Source organism: Lagopus leucura, unplaced genomic scaffold, assembly GCF_019238085.1.
Source record: "Lagopus leucura isolate 7727_CA_CO unplaced genomic scaffold, USGS_WTPT01 Super-Scaffold_100001, whole genome shotgun sequence".
Lineage (NCBI taxonomy): Eukaryota > Metazoa > Chordata > Aves > Galliformes > Phasianidae > Lagopus > Lagopus leucura.
Genome location: NW_024962262.1, coordinates 3541154 through 3559469, shown reverse-complemented (window position 1 = coordinate 3559469; position 18316 = coordinate 3541154). Strand labels below are relative to the sequence as shown.

The window sequence follows — 18316 nt, the reverse complement described above, 5'->3', positions numbered from 1 at the left end:
GTTTATTGTATGCATGCAGACACACTGTGTTTTCTCCCAACATGTGTATTTTGTACTACAGTGTCTTGAAAATACCAGGTTGTTTGATGTTAGCCTCAGGAAGCGTGGCCAAGTTTGAACTCCAAGCCACGCATTAAAATCTTCTCTTCTTCACATGGCTTCAAACTGTGAGAGTTTCTGCATGGTTCAGAAAGTCCCTGGAGCTTGAGGTGTGATCTACATGTGGAGGGTGACTGAATCTCCCTGGCGTTCCTGTTTCTCCACTGGAAGACAAGCCTGTAGAGTCAGCACTTACTGGTTGTTTTTCTGCCCTCGCCGAGTGCTTGGCCTACACCGCAGTCAAAGCCAGAGCCATTTTCTGGTCAGTAGCTTGGCACAGCCTGGGCATGGGAATGGCACCTGAGTGCCAGTGGCCTCCCATGGATCATAAGATACAGCCTGACCACCCATGACTTTGCCAGACTCAGTCTGTGCTACGTCCTCTCCACACCTCTGAAAATCAGTCCGCATTTGCTGAATTTGGTGTTCCAAACTGAATATATAAAGAAGTTATTGTGATGCACTGTGCCGTACCTCATCTGTGACTTAGTTTTGCTTTGAGAAATGAAGCCAGGCATAAAGCGGCCTTGTGAGGTTTATCTGGTTTATTTTGTCACAGCCTATGACTTAGAAGTGAAAACTACAGCTCAGTTCAATCACTGGAACTGTTTTGTGTCTTAGGTACAACATTGATCCTGGCTTGTACTGTCCATTCTTCTCTCTTGGGGCCTGCATGGAAGGTTTGAATTCTTTGTTCAGTCAGCTCCTAGGAATCTCCCTTTATGCTGAACAAACACAGAGAGGAGAGGTTTGGTCTGAAGATGTTCGAAAGCTGGTAAGTGTTCAAGTTCCCAGCATCTGAATTAGACAAGAGCCTTTAAAAGCTGTGAAGGAGTTCTTGAGTTACTTGGTTATCTATCAGAAGCAAACACTGACTGTCTAATTTTACTTGAAGATAGAATTCTGGGGCTTCCTGCTCTCAGTGCCTTTTGTATGGTTGCTATTTAATTGTCTTTGAAATATATCTATGTGCAAAGATTGCCTGAATCAGAATCAGTTTCTCAGTTCAGAGGTGACTTATATTACCTTTTTGTAGTCTCTGAATGTGTTCTTCTAGTTTTTTTTTATTTTTAATTTGTAGGTGACTATAGATAATTGGAATGTTGTATGTGTGTATGCTAACAGTCATTTGTCTTTTCCTAATGCTTATTCTATGTCATCTTTACAGTTACATTAATGTTTAATATTGGTAAATACTAATTTTCTGCCCTGTTTTTGGTGGAGGATGGAAATAAGAACTTGTGCAATAACTTATTCATCAGTTCCCATATTCTTTTGTTGTCTTTGCTCCCTATATCGACTACCAAATCTTCACTTCTCTCCCACCACTTAGTTTCGTTGAGAACGGCTGTTCTTTATATCCAGTGGGTCAATTACCCTTCCTTATTTTTATTTTAATTGTAAATCAACTTCTGTCACTGTTGACTTTTCAGAAGTCATTTAGGGGCTACAGGCAGTATTACTTCTAATTCTGACTAATTATTTTTGAGTAAGATACAGAAATGGCTCCAGTTTGAAGGACAAACTCTAACTCTTATTTATAACCTTGTTTACCAATGGATTTTACACGAGTCATTCCTGATTTATTTATCGTTTATACATTCTAAGTCTTTGGGTTAGAGTAGTATGACTTCAGTTTACAAATCTCATCAGTGCTTTCATTATGGATATAATACTTCTTTTCATCAGGCTGTTGTTCATGAAAATGAAGGTTTGCTAGGATACATCTACTGTGACTTCTTTCAACGACCTGATAAACCACATCAGGTAATCTTTTATGGTCCAATTTTAGCTTGGATTTGACTAACGAGCATAGAGTTAGGGCCATTTGTGTTCGATCTTACTAAAAGATATCCAAGTAAATGTAAACACAAACAGTCTCTAATTTGAAATGTGGTTTCAGTTAAAATACTTCTGTGAGTAACTTTTCATTTGAGAGATGCCACCTGAAAAGCTGAACTCAGACTCTTTGTACTGCAGAATGCCAGGCACTATGAAATCTCTTAGAAATCTGTTTAGAGAAATGGGAGATTTTTAAACACCTACTTTCTGATCTAATATTTAGAAATGAAAACCATTTGAAATTTTAATATCTGCTAAAGATGAAAAATTAAGATGTAAAATATTTAAAATTTAAAATTCTACCTCGATTATTGTTCTAGTGTCATCAATATAATGACATTTCCTGTCCATTTATTTCCTTTTGTCTTTGAAAGGATTGTCACTTCACAGTTCGTGGAGGCAGGCTAAGGGAAAATGGAGAGTACCAGCTGCCTGTAGTTGTTCTTATGCTTAGCCTACCGCCTTCAACAAGGAATGCACCAACGCTACTAAGTCCTGGCATGATGGAGAACCTCTTCCATGAAATGGGGCACGCTATGCATTCTATGCTGGGACGGACTCGATACCAACATGTCACTGGTAAGCAGTTTAGAATAGTGATTTTTCTATTTTTAGTTGCATGTTTAATCAGATGATTGGAGAGGACATTTATTTATTCATACATATTTAAAAAAAAAAAACCAACCAATTACAAAACAAATGAAATTGTAGTTTCCTTATCTGAAGGATTATTTTACGCTTTATCATGTTTATACTACACAACTGGTACTGAGGGAAGTCTATGTTAAAGTTTTGTGTTATGGTGTACCTCTGGAGCAGGTTGCCCAGCCAGGTTTTGAATGCCCCCTCACTGAAAGCATTCAAGGCCAGGCTGGATGGGTCTTTGAGCAGCCGGGTCTGGTGGGAGGTGTCCCTGTCTATAGAAGGGGGTTGGAACTACAAGATCTTTAAGGTCTCTTGCAACCCAAACAATTCCGTGATTCTGTGATCAAATACTTTGTACTCAAAGACAAAATGCTCTTTCTAAAGTCTTCCAGTTGAAGCTGAAATAGGCCAAACTATTTGTGAGTATGTTATTACCGGACATTGTAAAGGCAAAAAAAAAAAAAAAGTGTACTCTTTCAATGTAAGGTTTGAGTACCTCTGGAGGCAGTTAACTGCTCTCCCGCAGCCCTTCCACACACCTGGCCTCACTCTTGCAGATCTGTAGGGGTAAATGCATACCCAAAGTAGCCGCCTTAGTGAGGTTCTCCAGTTGTGGTGAATCGCGTGCATAATCATGTCAAGAAGACTTGAAGGGGCAGGAAATCGCTCATTTTGAGGCTTGGGCTTTTTGTGAGCTTGTGTAGGGTTTCAGAATTGCCTTAGGCAGTCCTGCTTCCTAAGGGGCTTCAATTCATAGCTAGCATTGCAGAAGCAGCATCAGAGGTCGGTTGTGTTGTTTCTCCAGAGAACAATTTTTTAGGGTTTGGAATGTGTGACAGTCAGATGGTTCATCCCAGTGATGTCTGTTAGAGGCCGACTGCTCTCATGAGACACCACAGTGGCAAAGAGTGGAAAAAAGATGATTGCAAGCTATTGCAAGAACAAAAATGTTTTAAATTCAAGTAAAGATGCATTGAGTTGTTTAAACCTTTCTTACTCCTCCCTTTCTTTTCTCATTAGCATTCCCAAATATTCAGGAGCCTGTTCTGCTGCTGCTGAGCCCCAGACTTGCATAATGCTGTACATTTATGACTTAAGATATGCTTTCTTTTAAGCTAATACGTAATTTTAATACATGGAAGATTTTTTTTTAACCTAGCTTGTATTTCATTTTAATTTCCCCAAGCAGTAGAGAATGCCTGCAGTTGTTTCATAGAAGAACTCAATTACCCTTTCTGACTTTCGGATAATCTAATTGTTTAGGTTTCTTTTTAATGGTTATAGAAAGATTTATATGATTTTATTAAGAAATATTGAGAAAGCATATACAGGCTAGAAGGGTGTTAGGGTAGTTCTACAGGCATTTGTTTTGAGACCAGCCTCAGTTAAGACTATTTCCTCCTGATTTTCAAACAAATAAAAGACAGTGCTAATGAAATGTAATGGCACAAAAGGATTAGGATATTGTATTAGAGGAGCTGGATGACTGAATATCGCACTGTTAGAAGTAAATTGTAATTCAGAATGACACAATGCAAGTCATTTGTTTAGAGAATGCAAAAAGAATTTCTGTTTCAGATGTTTAAACAGTGAAGTGAAGGATAGCTGTTGTAAGTGCTAATGGAGAATTACAAGTAGCTGGTGTCTGTGAAAGGCCAAATATGATTTGAAAGTGTTTCTGTCGGAATTAAGTATTTGATAGATGCAGAAAGATGTAGATGAAACCTTGTGCAGTGCTGGAGCATAGTTTCATGTCTCTGGTCTGAAGATGAATTCAAAATGGAGCAGCTACAGAGAAGAGATGTAGGATATTGTTTTTCTGAATTTAGGAGGTAAAAGCCAGTCTGGGAAATGCAGTTAATACTAAAGAACGGTATTGGTCTGTAAATATAAACAAATTGTGAATTCAGTTAAAAATTAGAGAAAGATTGGTAAAAACTAAATGAGTGGTTTAGCAAAAAATAGGCTCAGGAAGGAATAGCAAAGCAAAAGACATTACATTTAAGACTAGATTTGAATGTTGGCATTGCCTCTAGCACATGGGGATAGATGTGATGACCCGGTAGGTTTGTTATTCAAACAGCAGCTTCGTGCACCCCTACATTTAATTTAGAAACCAGAAATTGGTTTGGTGATGTATTATACTTCTTAATAACTTTGATTGTGTGAGATGCTGGTAAAGGTTAGAGTAAAGAAGATTTTGGATAAAATGCTTTTTGAAGGTACTAACTGCAGAGACACTACCTCTGCATTTATTCAGAACATGTCTTCAATCTACAAGAGTTTTCCTTGGATGAATGACTTTGTGTTGTAAAATAAGGCTAATATAAAGCATAAGTAAGCTCAGCAAACTGATGGAAGGTAAAAATTGTAATTGTGAATGGGATTAAAGCAGTGTTTTATTTACATGGTAGTTTGATTTAGGTTTAGAACACTTAAATAGATTCCATGTTTCATGTAGGGCCAGTTTGGCTGCAGTCTGGTTTAGTTTAAAAAGGGTGTGATCCAGAGCTTTATAAGGTGCCTCACCCAGCTGTTCAAATATTTTGTTTTACTTTGTGATTTATAGTAAAATGTGTAGGATTATAATGAAGCTTTTCTGGCAGTATGTACAATAAAGCTATGGAAAGGAAAGAAATGAAAGAACATTAAAGTTCACTGAAAGGCCAAACAGAAAATTGCAAAGCTTTTTGGAAAGAGTTAACTGTTTGTGTTAATAGAAATGGCAGATGCTAATGTGTTCAATTATTCTACCTTTAGGAACCAGATGTCCTACTGATTTTGCTGAAGTTCCCTCTATTCTGATGGAGTACTTTGCGAATGACTATCGAGTGGTTAACCAATTTGCAAGGCATTATAAAACTGGACAGGTAGGGAAAACATGTAAATTATTGAAAATAGGAATAAATGTCACATTTTTGTTTGTTAGTACTGTTAAATAGAAACAAAAAGAGATGATAACCTAATGTAATGTTATAATTTTAATTAGCAGAAGAAAAAGTTTGTATTCTTATTGCAGAAAAGCTGAAAGTAATCTGTTAAATAATAACAGATCCTAAAATCTAAAGTTCTGTTAAAATAGTTAAAATTTCCAATCTCTTTTTCCTACAAAGGTTGCATTGTTTCTGCATTATACAAACCTAGTCTTGTAGGTGAAGTTTTGTGTGTTGTTTTAATTTAATTACAGGTAAGTTACGACAGAAGTAGTCATTCCACATCAAACTGTCTAAAGTCTGCTTTAAAATGAAGCTTAGATAACAAATCATGAAAATAAATGGAGATGATCTGCAGTGTTTAAAAGCTCTCATTTTTAACACAGTGAAGGGTAGTGGTTGAAAGGTTTTGTGATGAAATGGGAACTGCTTAATTTAAGATATGATACATGTAGATTTTGACAGTCAGGAATCTGCATTAAAACTGCAGTCCTTTTTGCATAAAGCTATTCTATGCAAGTTGAATTTAAGCATATGCTTTTAACATAAAATGTATAAAATATTGCTGTCTGGGACAGTGACTTTCAGTGGTTGCTTAATTATTCATGCATGCCACCATGATGTGATTTAGATTTGTACAACCATTTCAGAGATACAAACCAGAAAAGAATAAGCAAAGATGTTTTTACTGTTCTTTTGACTGAGGCTAGTTCCAGAGATGAAAATATACTCAGATGTGACGATGGAATAGATTACTTACCAATGGAAAAACAAGAAAGCCTTTTACGTTGTGTAGTATTAAGATTCATTTAAGTTTTATCCAGTACTAAGCATTCAGTATGTTTCTCAGTAATGAAAGTGGGATTATGTTTGCCTCTGCTGTAACAGCTAATTAGAAAAGTAGGTTGCATAATGTCTATTTCAATAACTATAATGTGAGAAATCAGTTCCGCAGGTCTCCTTAACACCTAGAATTGAAAGTACTCAGTTCAGGAGTGTGCATCACTTGTATGTTTGAATCCATGCAGCAAATTGCTGCTTCCTGGTGTCCACTCTACAGTTCAGGTAGTGCTGAAACATTGTGGAGCAAATCCAATTGCATATGAATTCAGACAGTGAACTTAAATAGAACATCTGAAAGAGATTTATGGAACATTTTTTATGGCTCTGCCTTTCCAAAATGGCTTGACAAAACTAAACCATGTTTAGTTGCAGTGCAGAATTGTAGAACCAAGCACAGTGTGCCATTTGGCATTTTCAAAAAAAAAAAAATCTTCTCTTTATTGGTGGTAAAATCTTGCCCTTTCAGAGTTTTCATGTTGACATTTAGTCTTGAAGAGTGACAAGAATGGATTTTGCTGGAAGATGAGTACAGGAGTCTGAAACTGCTGTTTTAGAGTGTATTTTTAAATCATTACCCAACTTACATAAATCTGCTTTTGCTTATGTTGGTCATCTAAGCTGAGCTAAAGAATCTGATACTGGATTTCTGTGTCTGTCATTTAAATACAAACAGATTGAAGTTATTTTTCTGTTCTTGAAACTCAGAATTACTTTTATCCATTGTGTATATCTTTCAAAAGTACTTGGAATAGAAGAATCCTGCTCTCCTATGTTTACAACTGTGTAGAAAACCATTTGAATTTTACTTTTACTATGTTTGTTCCCTGCCTTTTTTTTTTTTTTTTGTATGTATGAATGGAGATGTTAAAATATTTTTTTCTCTAGGTTTTCAGTTACTTGAAAGAAAAAATAGCCCATTTTACCCTTTTTCCAGGAGGGAGTAAGATGTAGGTAAAACAGTTTAAATGTGAAATTTGTGAAGCCGTTTCATCCAAATGTTCTTACAAACAAGAACACCTGGTTTCTTATAAATGAAGAGACTGAGCTTTTCTGTACCAGAAGCAGCACCACCAAAGCTTTACTGGGTGTTGACAAAAGGAGGGTTTTTGACTGACCTAACTAATGGGTGCAGCATTGCAGAAAATTTGAAAAATTGTGGTGAATTGCTCCATTTATGCTGTAGTTTTTGCATATATGTATTGAATTAGGTGATGACATTTTTAACACTCCTACTGGAGATAATTATGTCAGAATGACTTTCAAACATAATCTCAGCTTCTGATGGCCTTTGCCATGTGAGCAAATTGTAGAAAGACTGGTCCTGCCTCAGCTGCAGTTCTTACTGAGGGGGGAAAAGGTGCGTGCACTATCTTGATTGTAAAGCACGCAGGCAGTTGAAAACTGTTTTTTTAAAGTAGTATTGCAGAAAGAAAGGATGTAGTGGACAGGCTTTCAAAGATGTGAATATATTATGCGTATATGTACACAGATCTTGAGGATAAGATCCAAAGTCCGTTGAAGGAAAGCCTGTTTCTGCTTGGTGTGCATTTTGGATAGTTCTGCTGCTGCGTACTGAGGAGCTCAAAAGCTTGCAAATTCTAATGGCAAAAGGATCGAGTCTTGTGAATTTAGTTCAAAAAGCTGGCCAGCACTAAAATATTTTTCCTGGATAACTGAAAATGAAAAAATCCCAAGGAAAAAAAAAAAAAACACAACAAGGGAATAGGGAAAACTATATTAATTAGTTACTCAAGCTGAATTATTCAGGTAAGCTCACTAACTCAAGCCATACCAAAGTGCCGTTGTTACAATGTTAAGCAGACAATCTGGTGAATGTGTACCATTCTGTATCACAGTGTTTAATTTTGTTTGTTACACGTACAGATATGTGGTAGGTCTGTTGAGCTAAATCATTTTAAGCTTGTGTGTCTTTGGAGGCTCTCTTGAACAAAGGCCAGTATTTCAGCTGTTCAAATTTGAACCGACTTCATTTTTCACAGAGATGGAATTACAAAGGCAGTATTGTGCTATCATGATTACAGAAAGAATCCCACAGATAGTAAACAGTCCTAACGTGTCCCTGTTACAGCAGTAAGGAGTTAAGCCTGCTTTGAGAATTTGGAACACAGGGAATTTTGTTCTTTTAGCCACCATTGCAAACAGGCTAAAAAATCCGTGCCAAGATCTGAAGGTTATTTAATCTAAAAGGATGGAAAAATGGAACCCAAAGTAAAGCATGTAATATTTAAATTTGAAAAATGCAACAATTATTCCATTAAAATAACCAAAGCTCACTGAGGTCTTTCTTTTAGAATGATGACAATTTGATTTTATCAGATAGCTCATCTTTCAGAATAGGTAAAATAATACCACTGATGCATTTTTTCTTCAATCAGCTACTCATTAAGAGGCTCTATGAGGCTGTAACAGAGTATGGAGAAAAGGTTTCTATTGCCTGACACAGTTTGTCTTCCATAGTATAATTAAGACTTCAGTGTATCCATATGCCTGACATTTGCAGAAATAAGCTTTGAAGCTGTGGTCTTTCAAAAACTCTCTGGAGTTTAATTTTAGTTCACTGAAATGTTGAATTTTAAACTCCCAGAGGAATAAGTTCAAGTTCTTGAATTTAATCTAATTTTTGCCAGGCAAATTCTTCTTCACTTGTCAATTATGATCAGACCATAATCTTTGAGCCTGATCATTAGCACTTACTGGTGTAAACGAAGAAACATTTCTGTCTTTCATTTATAGCTTTAGCACTGATTGATTTCAACAAAAGAACATTTATACTTTTCTCACATCCTTTCTTTCAATAGGTATTGTCAAAAGAGTTATTTGTGATTTCCTGTTAATTTTAATCTGCTTAAGCAGTAGAGCTTGCTCTCTCCAGGGCAGAGATGGTCTGCATTGTTTGCTTGATATTCATATGGCTGTAAAACAGATGAAAGATTTCCTGGAGGTTCTTGGCATTACCTCTGTTTCAGTGGATCTCTTGCAGGTGCTGCTAAGCCATCCTCTGTGGAAAGTGACCTGGGCAGCTTTGAACGTTCCTTTTAGTTATGACCCTGGAATCTCTAAAGAGCATTTCTGTCTTTCCCTTCAGGACTTTGGTCTAGAATATGACATAAGCAGAACAGAAGGAAGAAAGGGATGAATGCAGAGGCTGCCTTTTCAGCAGTCATCCTTGAGGTCAAGCTATTTGCCATAGAGTGATTTTTTTGATTTGATGGAGAGACTGTAAGAAATGCTCAGCTCTGAGCTGGGAATCAGAGCTGCTACAGTTGTTTCTATGGCTGGTTCTCCCAGGAAGCATGTGATGTTTGTCCGCGTCACCAAACCTTGCTGCTCTGCCCCAGTGAACAGGGAACTTGAATTTCCCAAATCATGAAGATCTGTGTGATTGTGGTTTACCAAAATGTCAATTAGCAAAGTCTAAGTGTTTTGGATTTTTTTTTTTTCCTATTTATTTTGTGTACCAGATGAAAGTCTGTACACTTAACTTCCTCTTACCATTATTTAATGTAGCTGAAATATGAAGTTGAAAATCCATTATGGTGAGGAGCTGGTTTGATGCTGCTGGTGGGAATGCTCTTGGCCTTAACACTCTTAAATTTTAACTGTGCAAAATACACATATTTGCTATTGCCAAGTTTTTGAAAGTTTAGCTTTTTTCCACTGAAGAATTACAATCAATGTATTCCTGTACAGTATTCTCATGCTTTACTATATAAAAAATACAAGTGCTTCTCAAAGAAATTAGTTTTGTTTAATTTCACACTGTACTACTTCACTAGGAAGTGAACACCTCCAGAGATTTGATGCTTAATAATGAAATACATTCAAAATCGTTTAGTTTTCCTTACACAGTGGCTTCTCCCACGACAGCTGAAACTGTGTTATTGCAAACTCGCGTGTGCTTTAGTAGTAGGATGAACAGTTATTGAAATGCTTGCCTCCCTTGGCTTATGTAGAAGGATAAGACAACACATGTCCGTAGAACCAGGAGAATTGCCCAGGCGTAACATTTACTGCCATTTCCATTATTCTGTTGCTTCTTGCTTTAATAAGTTTTCTACATCGCTAAATGTCAACTCTTTGAAAGGGTTGATAACAGCAGGACGAGGGGAAATGGTTTTAAGTTGAGGGTGGGAAGATTTAGGTTGGATGTCAGGGGGAAATTCTTTATAGAGAGAGTGGTGAGGTGCTGGAACAGGCTGCCCAGAGAGGCTGTGGATGCCCCATCCCTGGAAGTGTTCAAGGCCAGATTGGATGGGGCCCTGGGCAGCCTGGTCTGGTATTGAATGGGGAGGTTGGTGGCCCTGCATGTGGCAGGGGGGGTTGGAACTTCATGTTCCTTGAGGTCCCTTCCAACCCTGGCCATTCTGTGATTCTGTGAAATAATATTTTGAACAATTCTAAATCCAGTGTGGAATGTCAAGATACTCAGCAACTAACATCTTTATTACAGCCTGTTTACTCTTGTTTTGGTAGTCCGAAATCTTAGTGTGATCTGAAAGTCGATTAATATATTTGGGAAGGGTAAATGCTGACCTAACATGGATACATTGTAGGATAGACTTTATGTTCATTGGTTCATTTCTGTGTGCTGAAATTTAACAGCTGCACATATTTATGACAGGCAAAATAGTGGGTGTTGTTCTATCCCATTCTTGACCCAGCTAACGTTTGTCTTGGAGAAGAGGTTACGAGCCTTGGCAAGTTACTGCATAAAACAGCTGTGCAATTTGAGAGTTTTCCTTATCTCCTTTAACTTCCAGATTCCATAGAGTTAATTGATAACGTTTTCCTCACCTACATGTTACTTCCCCAGAGTTAGTTTTTTCTTCTATGAACATTAACACCGTTTGTCTGGAAGTAATATCAGTTTCACAGAGTCTGAACATAACAGCTCTGCCATCAGTATCTGTAAACTTTGATGTATTATTTCTTAAACTCTTCGACACGGTGTACAATTGTAGGTATGCTTTTACAGTTCAGTGTAATACCAAACATCTGTAATGCATTATACAACATGTAATAACTTTTAAAATATTTCAGCAAGGGCACAGTTATTTTAGCCATATTTAACATGTTTGTTAATAAAACTGCTGGCAAAAAAGAGAAAATGCTTACTAAGAAAAACATCTATTGAAAAGCTTCAGAAGCAGTGGAAGAAGTCTGAGGTCAAGTATTCATATACAGATATTCTTAATATCTGTATATATCTGTATATCTATGCAGATATTCTTAGTCTTTGGATGCATTTATAAATATCTGGATAGAGAGTCAAGAGGAGTTTGCTTAATGACTTGAAAAATGTCCCGACTTTCAGACTGTGATGGCATGGATAATTTTTACTGCCACAGGTGTGGAATAAGTTCAACTTTGTTAAAAATTTCAAGGGATGAATACTGACTAATCAGTGTGACCAGACATATCTTTGCAGGTAAGGGTAAAAGGCCACATGCTGTCCCATTTGATCATATAAAAACTCTGCTGGCTCTGTGGAAGTTAAGAAAGTCTAAACGAGCTATGCTCAAAGACAGTGGGAGCATCTATTGTAACATCTACTTTGAGGATTAGTCAGGATGACCTGTGGGGACTTGATCTGCCCAATCCATTGTTCTTTATTTCTAAAGATAGTCGTATATTTTTAACAGGCATCTAAGAGAACATGGGAACTTTTCATAGAAGAACAAACACTGGGATTTGATTGCTATGTAAATTATTGCTGATATCTCAGTTTTCCATTTCATGCTTTAGCAAATGAGATTTCCTTCCTCATTTTTAATTCCTCAGTGCAGTGCATTTCAAAGATGTTTTTAGTATTGCCAAGTCCTTTTTTCCTCTCTCAGTCTCTTTTAATACTAAGTGCACTATTAACAAATTTACAACAGTTCTAAATGTGTTCTGATTTTTTTTTTTAAAGCCACTGCCAAAAAACATGGTGTCAAGACTGTGTGAGTCCAAAAAGGTGTGTGCTGCAGCTGATATGCAACTCCAGGTATTGTCTTTGTGTTCTAATGGGACACACATTTTCTATATAGAAAACATGCAGAAAGTATTTTAACTTTTCTTAACATTTTAATGTAGATATCTTACCTACATGTGTAAAAATTAGTGAAAAGGATTTCATTTTGATACTCATTTTCATGCTTGTTTTCATTAACATATTCTATGATCAGAGGTCTGGAGTGCATCCCTTATGAAGACAGGCTGAGGGAGCTGGCCTGGAGAAGAGAAGGCTGCAGGGTGACCTCATAGTGGCCTTCCAGTATTTAAAAGGGGATTATAAACAGGAAGGGAATCAACTTTTTTACTCGGGTAGGTAGTGATAGGACAACTGGGAATGGTTTTAAGCTCAAGGAGAGAAGGTTTAGATTAGATGTCGGGGGAAGTTGTTCACAGAGAGGTGGTGAATTGCTGGCACAGGCTGCCCAGAGAGGCTGTGGATGCCCCATCCCTGGAAGTGTTCAAGCCCAAGTTGGAGGGGCTCTGGGCAACGTGGTCTAGTACCAGATCTGGAGGTTGGTCGCTCCGCGTGTGTCAGGAGGGCTGGAACTTGATGATTCTTAGGGTCCCTTCCAATCCAAGCCATTCTGTGATTCTTTGATTCTAAAACTAAATGTATAAATGTAAAGGAAAACATCTTGAAAACCACAGCTTTCAAAGAGGACCAAAGTACCAGCTTTTCCAGATGTGGTTTACAATTGTGTTCTTAAATTCACAAAATCATTCAGGGAGAGCTCTTTGCAGTAGAAAAAGTATTGTGTGCCTTTGGATCATTAAATGAGAATGAGAGATAAACCTTAGTCAAATTATCTTGTTTCTGCAGGTCCACTATGAAAGTGACAACTAAAAGCTAAAAGACAACTTGTTACCAAAATTGGTGACTGAACTGCAGCTGTACAACTTCCCTCTCTCAGTGTTTGGGGCAGTAATTAAATCCATATGTCTGTTTTCTGAGGACAGATGTGATTGATCAGTCATTCTCATAAACACATTTTCACTGTCACTTTTCTTCAAAGAAAGAAAAGAAACTTAGAGTATTATCTTGTCTATATAAATATTGTTTTCCAGTCCTGCTAGGGCAGTTCTCTGTTGTGAACAGTAACATTATAGCATTCAGCCACATTTTTTTTTACAGTGGGAGTTTGGCTGCATTTAGCTGCAAGCTTCTGCTGTGGAATTTTTATAAATTCATTTTCTCCTCTTTTTCTTTCCCCCTAAATCAAAAGCATTTTCTTGCTACAGCTGACCTAGTGCTTAGGTGATGCGACTCTGCTGATGCCTTAATAAAAGATTGCCACTGTTTTTGAAATGAGGAAAGAAACAATCCCAAAGATCATCCCCTTGTAAATTTTCTGTTTGAAAAGTATGCAGATGATCTCAGCGATGTGCACAAACATGAGTTGTGCTGGTTAACTGAAGTTGATTTAAAAGAAAAACTTAGTTAAATATTTGCACACTTTGCTCTTTGCCATAATTTGTAGTGATTTAAAACTGATCAGAATACTTGAGCATGGACCTGTAAATGTAGACATGTCAAATGCATGAATCAAAACCAGACTGTTTCCAGGATATACATGTATTTTTCACTGGTTAAACTTAAACAGGTTTTTGACACGTGCTTTCAGTGTGGTGCTGGTTTTCGCTGGCCAGTGTTGACTGTGCAGGCAGTGTGAGCCTGGAGGGTACTACCTGAAGCTATTCTGAGCCCTCTCAGCAGGTCTGATTTTGAAATGCACATTTTTCACTCTGGAAGAGTCTCATGTAGAGATAGCTGAGAATCCAGGAAGAGTGTGGTCAAGAATATGTTTAATTTGCGTAGGAGTTTTTGGAGGAGAAAGCAATTCTGGATCAAAAGAAAATTTATGCTGAGAACGCTTAATGGAGGACCTCTGTACATAAAGTCCACCAGCATCAAGTAATTTGCCAGTGTACAGTCTGTTAATCATCAAAGTGATGGAACAAGTACTTCCACATGCATTCTTTTATTCTGTGTCCATACCATCGATATGCCCATCAATTACAGGTGGCCCAGAGAGCTTGTGGATGCCCCATCCCTGCAGGCATTCAAGGCCAGACAAGATGTGGCTCTGGGCAGCCTGGTCTAGTGGTTGGCGACGTTGCACAAATAGCAGGGGATTGAAACTAGATGATCTTTGACCAGACCATTGTATGATTCTGTGGAATGGATTTATTTTCAACTTTTAATATATTTTTGCTATAGCACCGTCAGGGTTTGAGACCAAATAAACCACATTGGGGCGATAAGGATAACAAGAATAACTGTCTGTCACAGGTACATGAACAAATGACACAATGTTCCTGTCCTGCAGCAGGGGAGGTGGCACACTCCATGATGGTGGGGATCACCACTGTGGTGATCTCATGGGCTAAGCTGTGTGATCTCCCTGCTGCTGTTAGCCCTCAAGGGCATCTTCCCCCTCCTGTGAGGCTGCTGCTACCTCTGTTCTCGGGTAACTCCAGCCCTGTAGATTTAGAATTAGGGAGAGAAAACCCAGCTCTTTTGGAATCAAATTCCTGTGGTGCCTGGTAAGTGACTGGTGCTGGCAGTGACGCAGCAATTAAGCAGGCTGTTTGCCCTCAAATTGCTCATGTAACTACAGTTCAGCCAGTCTCAACCCCTGCCAAACTACCACAATGCCACACGGAATAATATTAGTCATTTCCTACTTTCAGCACCGTATTTTTGGAGTTTCCAATTATAATGCCTGCAGAAGTATGCACTCATTAAAAAAAAAAAAAAAAAAAAGATTGGCTGGCCATTTTCTTTATTAATTAAGAAAAAGTGTTCCAGAGAAGTTGGTTGTGTGGCAAATATAAAGTTCACACATTCCTTTGTATAACCATTGTTACTATTGTTAATGTAAAAATATAATAACCGATTGAATAAAAACGTATTTTAATCTGTAAATGCCCAAGTATGTATATAGCACTAAATATGTGGTCTAAAAAGACTGCGATTAATGACTACGCCTTTTTTGCAGGCTTTGCAGTGAGTATATTCTGTATTGATGACCAGATGCTTTGCAGGATTTGACCTTTAAAAGAATTCAAAATGCTTGCAAATTTTTGCAGCAGGAGGAAAAATGCCTAAAGGTCCTTTTGTTGTCCTTTCAGAAAATAAGTCTATTGTCATGGGACAATAAGAAATAACACTGGTTTTTTTTCATTATAAAATCTCTCCGTTTTCTTCCAGCTCATGTAATCACTTAGCCAAGAGGAAAGATACAGGAATCTCTATGTTCAGAAAGCCTTTGCCATACAGCATCTTTCAGTCAGCAGTAACTTCACTGGAAGATCCGTGACTGTTTACATATGAATAGTAATTAAGTGGACAGGGAGTGAGAAAGAAGTGCGGAATTGAGTTAAGCTGATACATAATGTCACTGCAGAAAGGAAAGACTGCACGCGCATAGATAACTACTTGATGGCCTTTTTATATTTTTAGGTCCTTTGGGAAATGTATTTTACTGCAAGTAGAAATGGTTGTCTAACTGCTGCTTAATGTTAAGTGTTAGCATGCTCCTCAGCTGTATTATCTAAAATCCTGTGGACCTGGGATATGTCTCCTTTTCCCATTTCAAAGGCCTGAGTAAACATGCAGAACTGTGGTTCATAGATGGGAATGCTTATGGATATAAAGTTCATCCAAGTTTATTTTCGGGGATGGATTTTTTTTACAATGCTTTCCAGGTGGCCTGGCTCATAGCTTGCTTCCCACGCTTTACATGTGCCAGGATCAGGGGAAAGCTTATAGCTGGCTTCAGTGACTCATTTCCCTTGCTCTCTAACACTGCATTGTTCTTTAAGCAGGCCATTTCACCGGCCTTCAGCTCCTGTTTCCCCACTTCCTGGCTGTGAGTTGAGGTATTGCTCCAGTTCTCTGACCACAAGCTACTTGACTCCTAATTTTCCTTTAGGAAGGGTCCTCCACCACACAGTCTGCTTCGTCTTGTGCGGAGCAGTAGGAGCAACTGCAAACTGGTCCTAACAAAACAGGGAGTTAGAAAAACAGAGGATCAAGGCTGAGCTGAAGCAGGATGCCAAATTCTGTGAACAGATGCTGAAGTGCCTGGTATTTGGTTTGGGTTTTTGGAGAGGAAGGGATGTCAGTGTGAAATAACTCGTGCTGAGCCAGGGAGGCCTAGGCTGATTGAAGAAAGTGAGTCTTACTGGGCTGTCAGTTCAGCTTGTTTTCAGACCTATTCATGGTGCTTACCATTGGTAATATTCTCATTCGCCCTTGCAACTGTAAGTGCTGTCACTTTTCTTAAAGAGCTAGGGACTTGCTCAGCTTTGTCTGTTTGGTGTTTGTTAAGTGCCTGACTCTCTTGCTCAGTGTCTCTATTTAGGACACAAATCTAGCCATGTCATTAATGACTTTGGGTCATGGCTAAGCTCTCTTCGGTTTGTTAGAAGATAGCTTAGTCAAACAGAATGAATACAGTCCTTGGAAAATGTTCACATTTTTAGTGTAAGCATGCCTTTTTTATTGTCACATACCAATACCATGTGCCTAAGACAAATGTGTTTTATGTCCTTAGGTCTTTTATTCTGCCTTGGACCAAATCTACCATGGGAAACATCCTCTACAGAAGTCAACCACAGAAATTTTAAAGGAAACACAGGAGAAAGTTTATGGATTGCCACATGTACCTAATACGGTGAGTAGAACTGTACCAAATAAAGAAGTTTGCTACACTATTCTGCGTATTAATACCCTGCTTCTCCTGCACCCAAATCCCAATACTCAGATGCTTATTGTTGTATTGTCACGATGAATGAGTTTTCTTTGTTTTAGTTACTTTATCCAGAGAGTTGAGTGTTGGACATTTTTAGCTAAAAATCATTGTTAGATAAGTTACACATTTTTCACAGAATCGTAGTGGTTGGAAGAAACCTCTAGAGATCATCAAGTCCAACCCGCTGCTAAAACAGGTTCCCTACAGCTCAGGAAAGCTTCCACACTCATTTTTGTATGACTATAGCTTAACACTATTATTGAACACTGTTATTGAACTAAATAACTTACTCTTATTGTTTCCAGTGCATTCTAATCCAGGAACACACTGGAAACAATACATTGGGAAGTGGGTTTATATTAGATTTGCAGAGGTCTGTCTTGAAAGGCAGTTAACACTGTACTGCATGTTGGGTTTTATATAACATCACTGTCAGTATGTGAAAGATAGTCACTATGAAGTAGAACTTCAAAGAGAGTTTTTTCCCACTGTACTTCTGTGACTTCTGGCATGTCATTTATTCTTTCATGTTGTTTCTGTAGCACAGGTTGAAAGTATTCCTTAAACACTTGATTTCTGCTGAACGACATAATTTTGGTCTTCACTGTGACCAGTAGTGCATTTGTCTTGCATTTCACGTGAGCATCTGAAAATGCTCTTTTCCTTGCCAGAAACGGTACCCCCTTTCTCAGAGAGGGAAGTTATCAGATCCAGCTTAAGTTCTTTCCCCATTAAAATGTTGCTTCTGCTGGCTGGGAAAAGCTGGAGAAGAGGAATCACGTATCTTCAGAGTATGATGTCTGACATCTTAATAATTTAGTGAGTTGTTTTATTCCACTCATCTGCAAGTGTTACTTATCCTATGAGTGGAACAGTTCCTTGCTTTCGAAGTTAGCCTGCATTTTTTGTTCTATTTAAAAAAATATATTTTTAGCTGTTGCCTTCAATGGAGTGCAGCATGTCATAATAAATGTAGCCTCAATATGAGGAGCAGTAACAAGTTTTTGGCAAGGAGCTTTATCCTAGCAAAAAATACTGTGAACTCTTGAATTATCAGTGTCTATGTTCTTTACAGTTACTGAATGTAAAATTAATGTGTCTGGTCAAGAACTTCAATACAGTCTAAATTTCAGTAAAATTTAATGAGAAATGACATTAGAAAGGCAATAGCACTCTGTA

At 37.9% G+C, this 18316-nt stretch overlaps 1 protein-coding gene across 1 annotated transcript in view; it reads left to right on the top strand.

The window, feature by feature from the left end:
• The window catches only part of LOC122177588 (mitochondrial intermediate peptidase), a 67327-nt gene that overhangs the window by 25998 nt on the left and 23013 nt on the right, over positions 1 to 18316 (top strand). Inside the window, exons 11-16 of the mRNA XM_042867137.1 lie at positions 721 to 874; positions 1789 to 1866; positions 2316 to 2520; positions 5347 to 5456; positions 12295 to 12369; positions 16940 to 17059. Of these exons, the coding sequence (XP_042723071.1) occupies positions 721 to 874; positions 1789 to 1866; positions 2316 to 2520; positions 5347 to 5456; positions 12295 to 12369; positions 16940 to 17059 (742 nt within the window). The remainder of the gene's footprint in view (positions 1 to 720; positions 875 to 1788; positions 1867 to 2315; positions 2521 to 5346; positions 5457 to 12294; positions 12370 to 16939; positions 17060 to 18316) is intronic.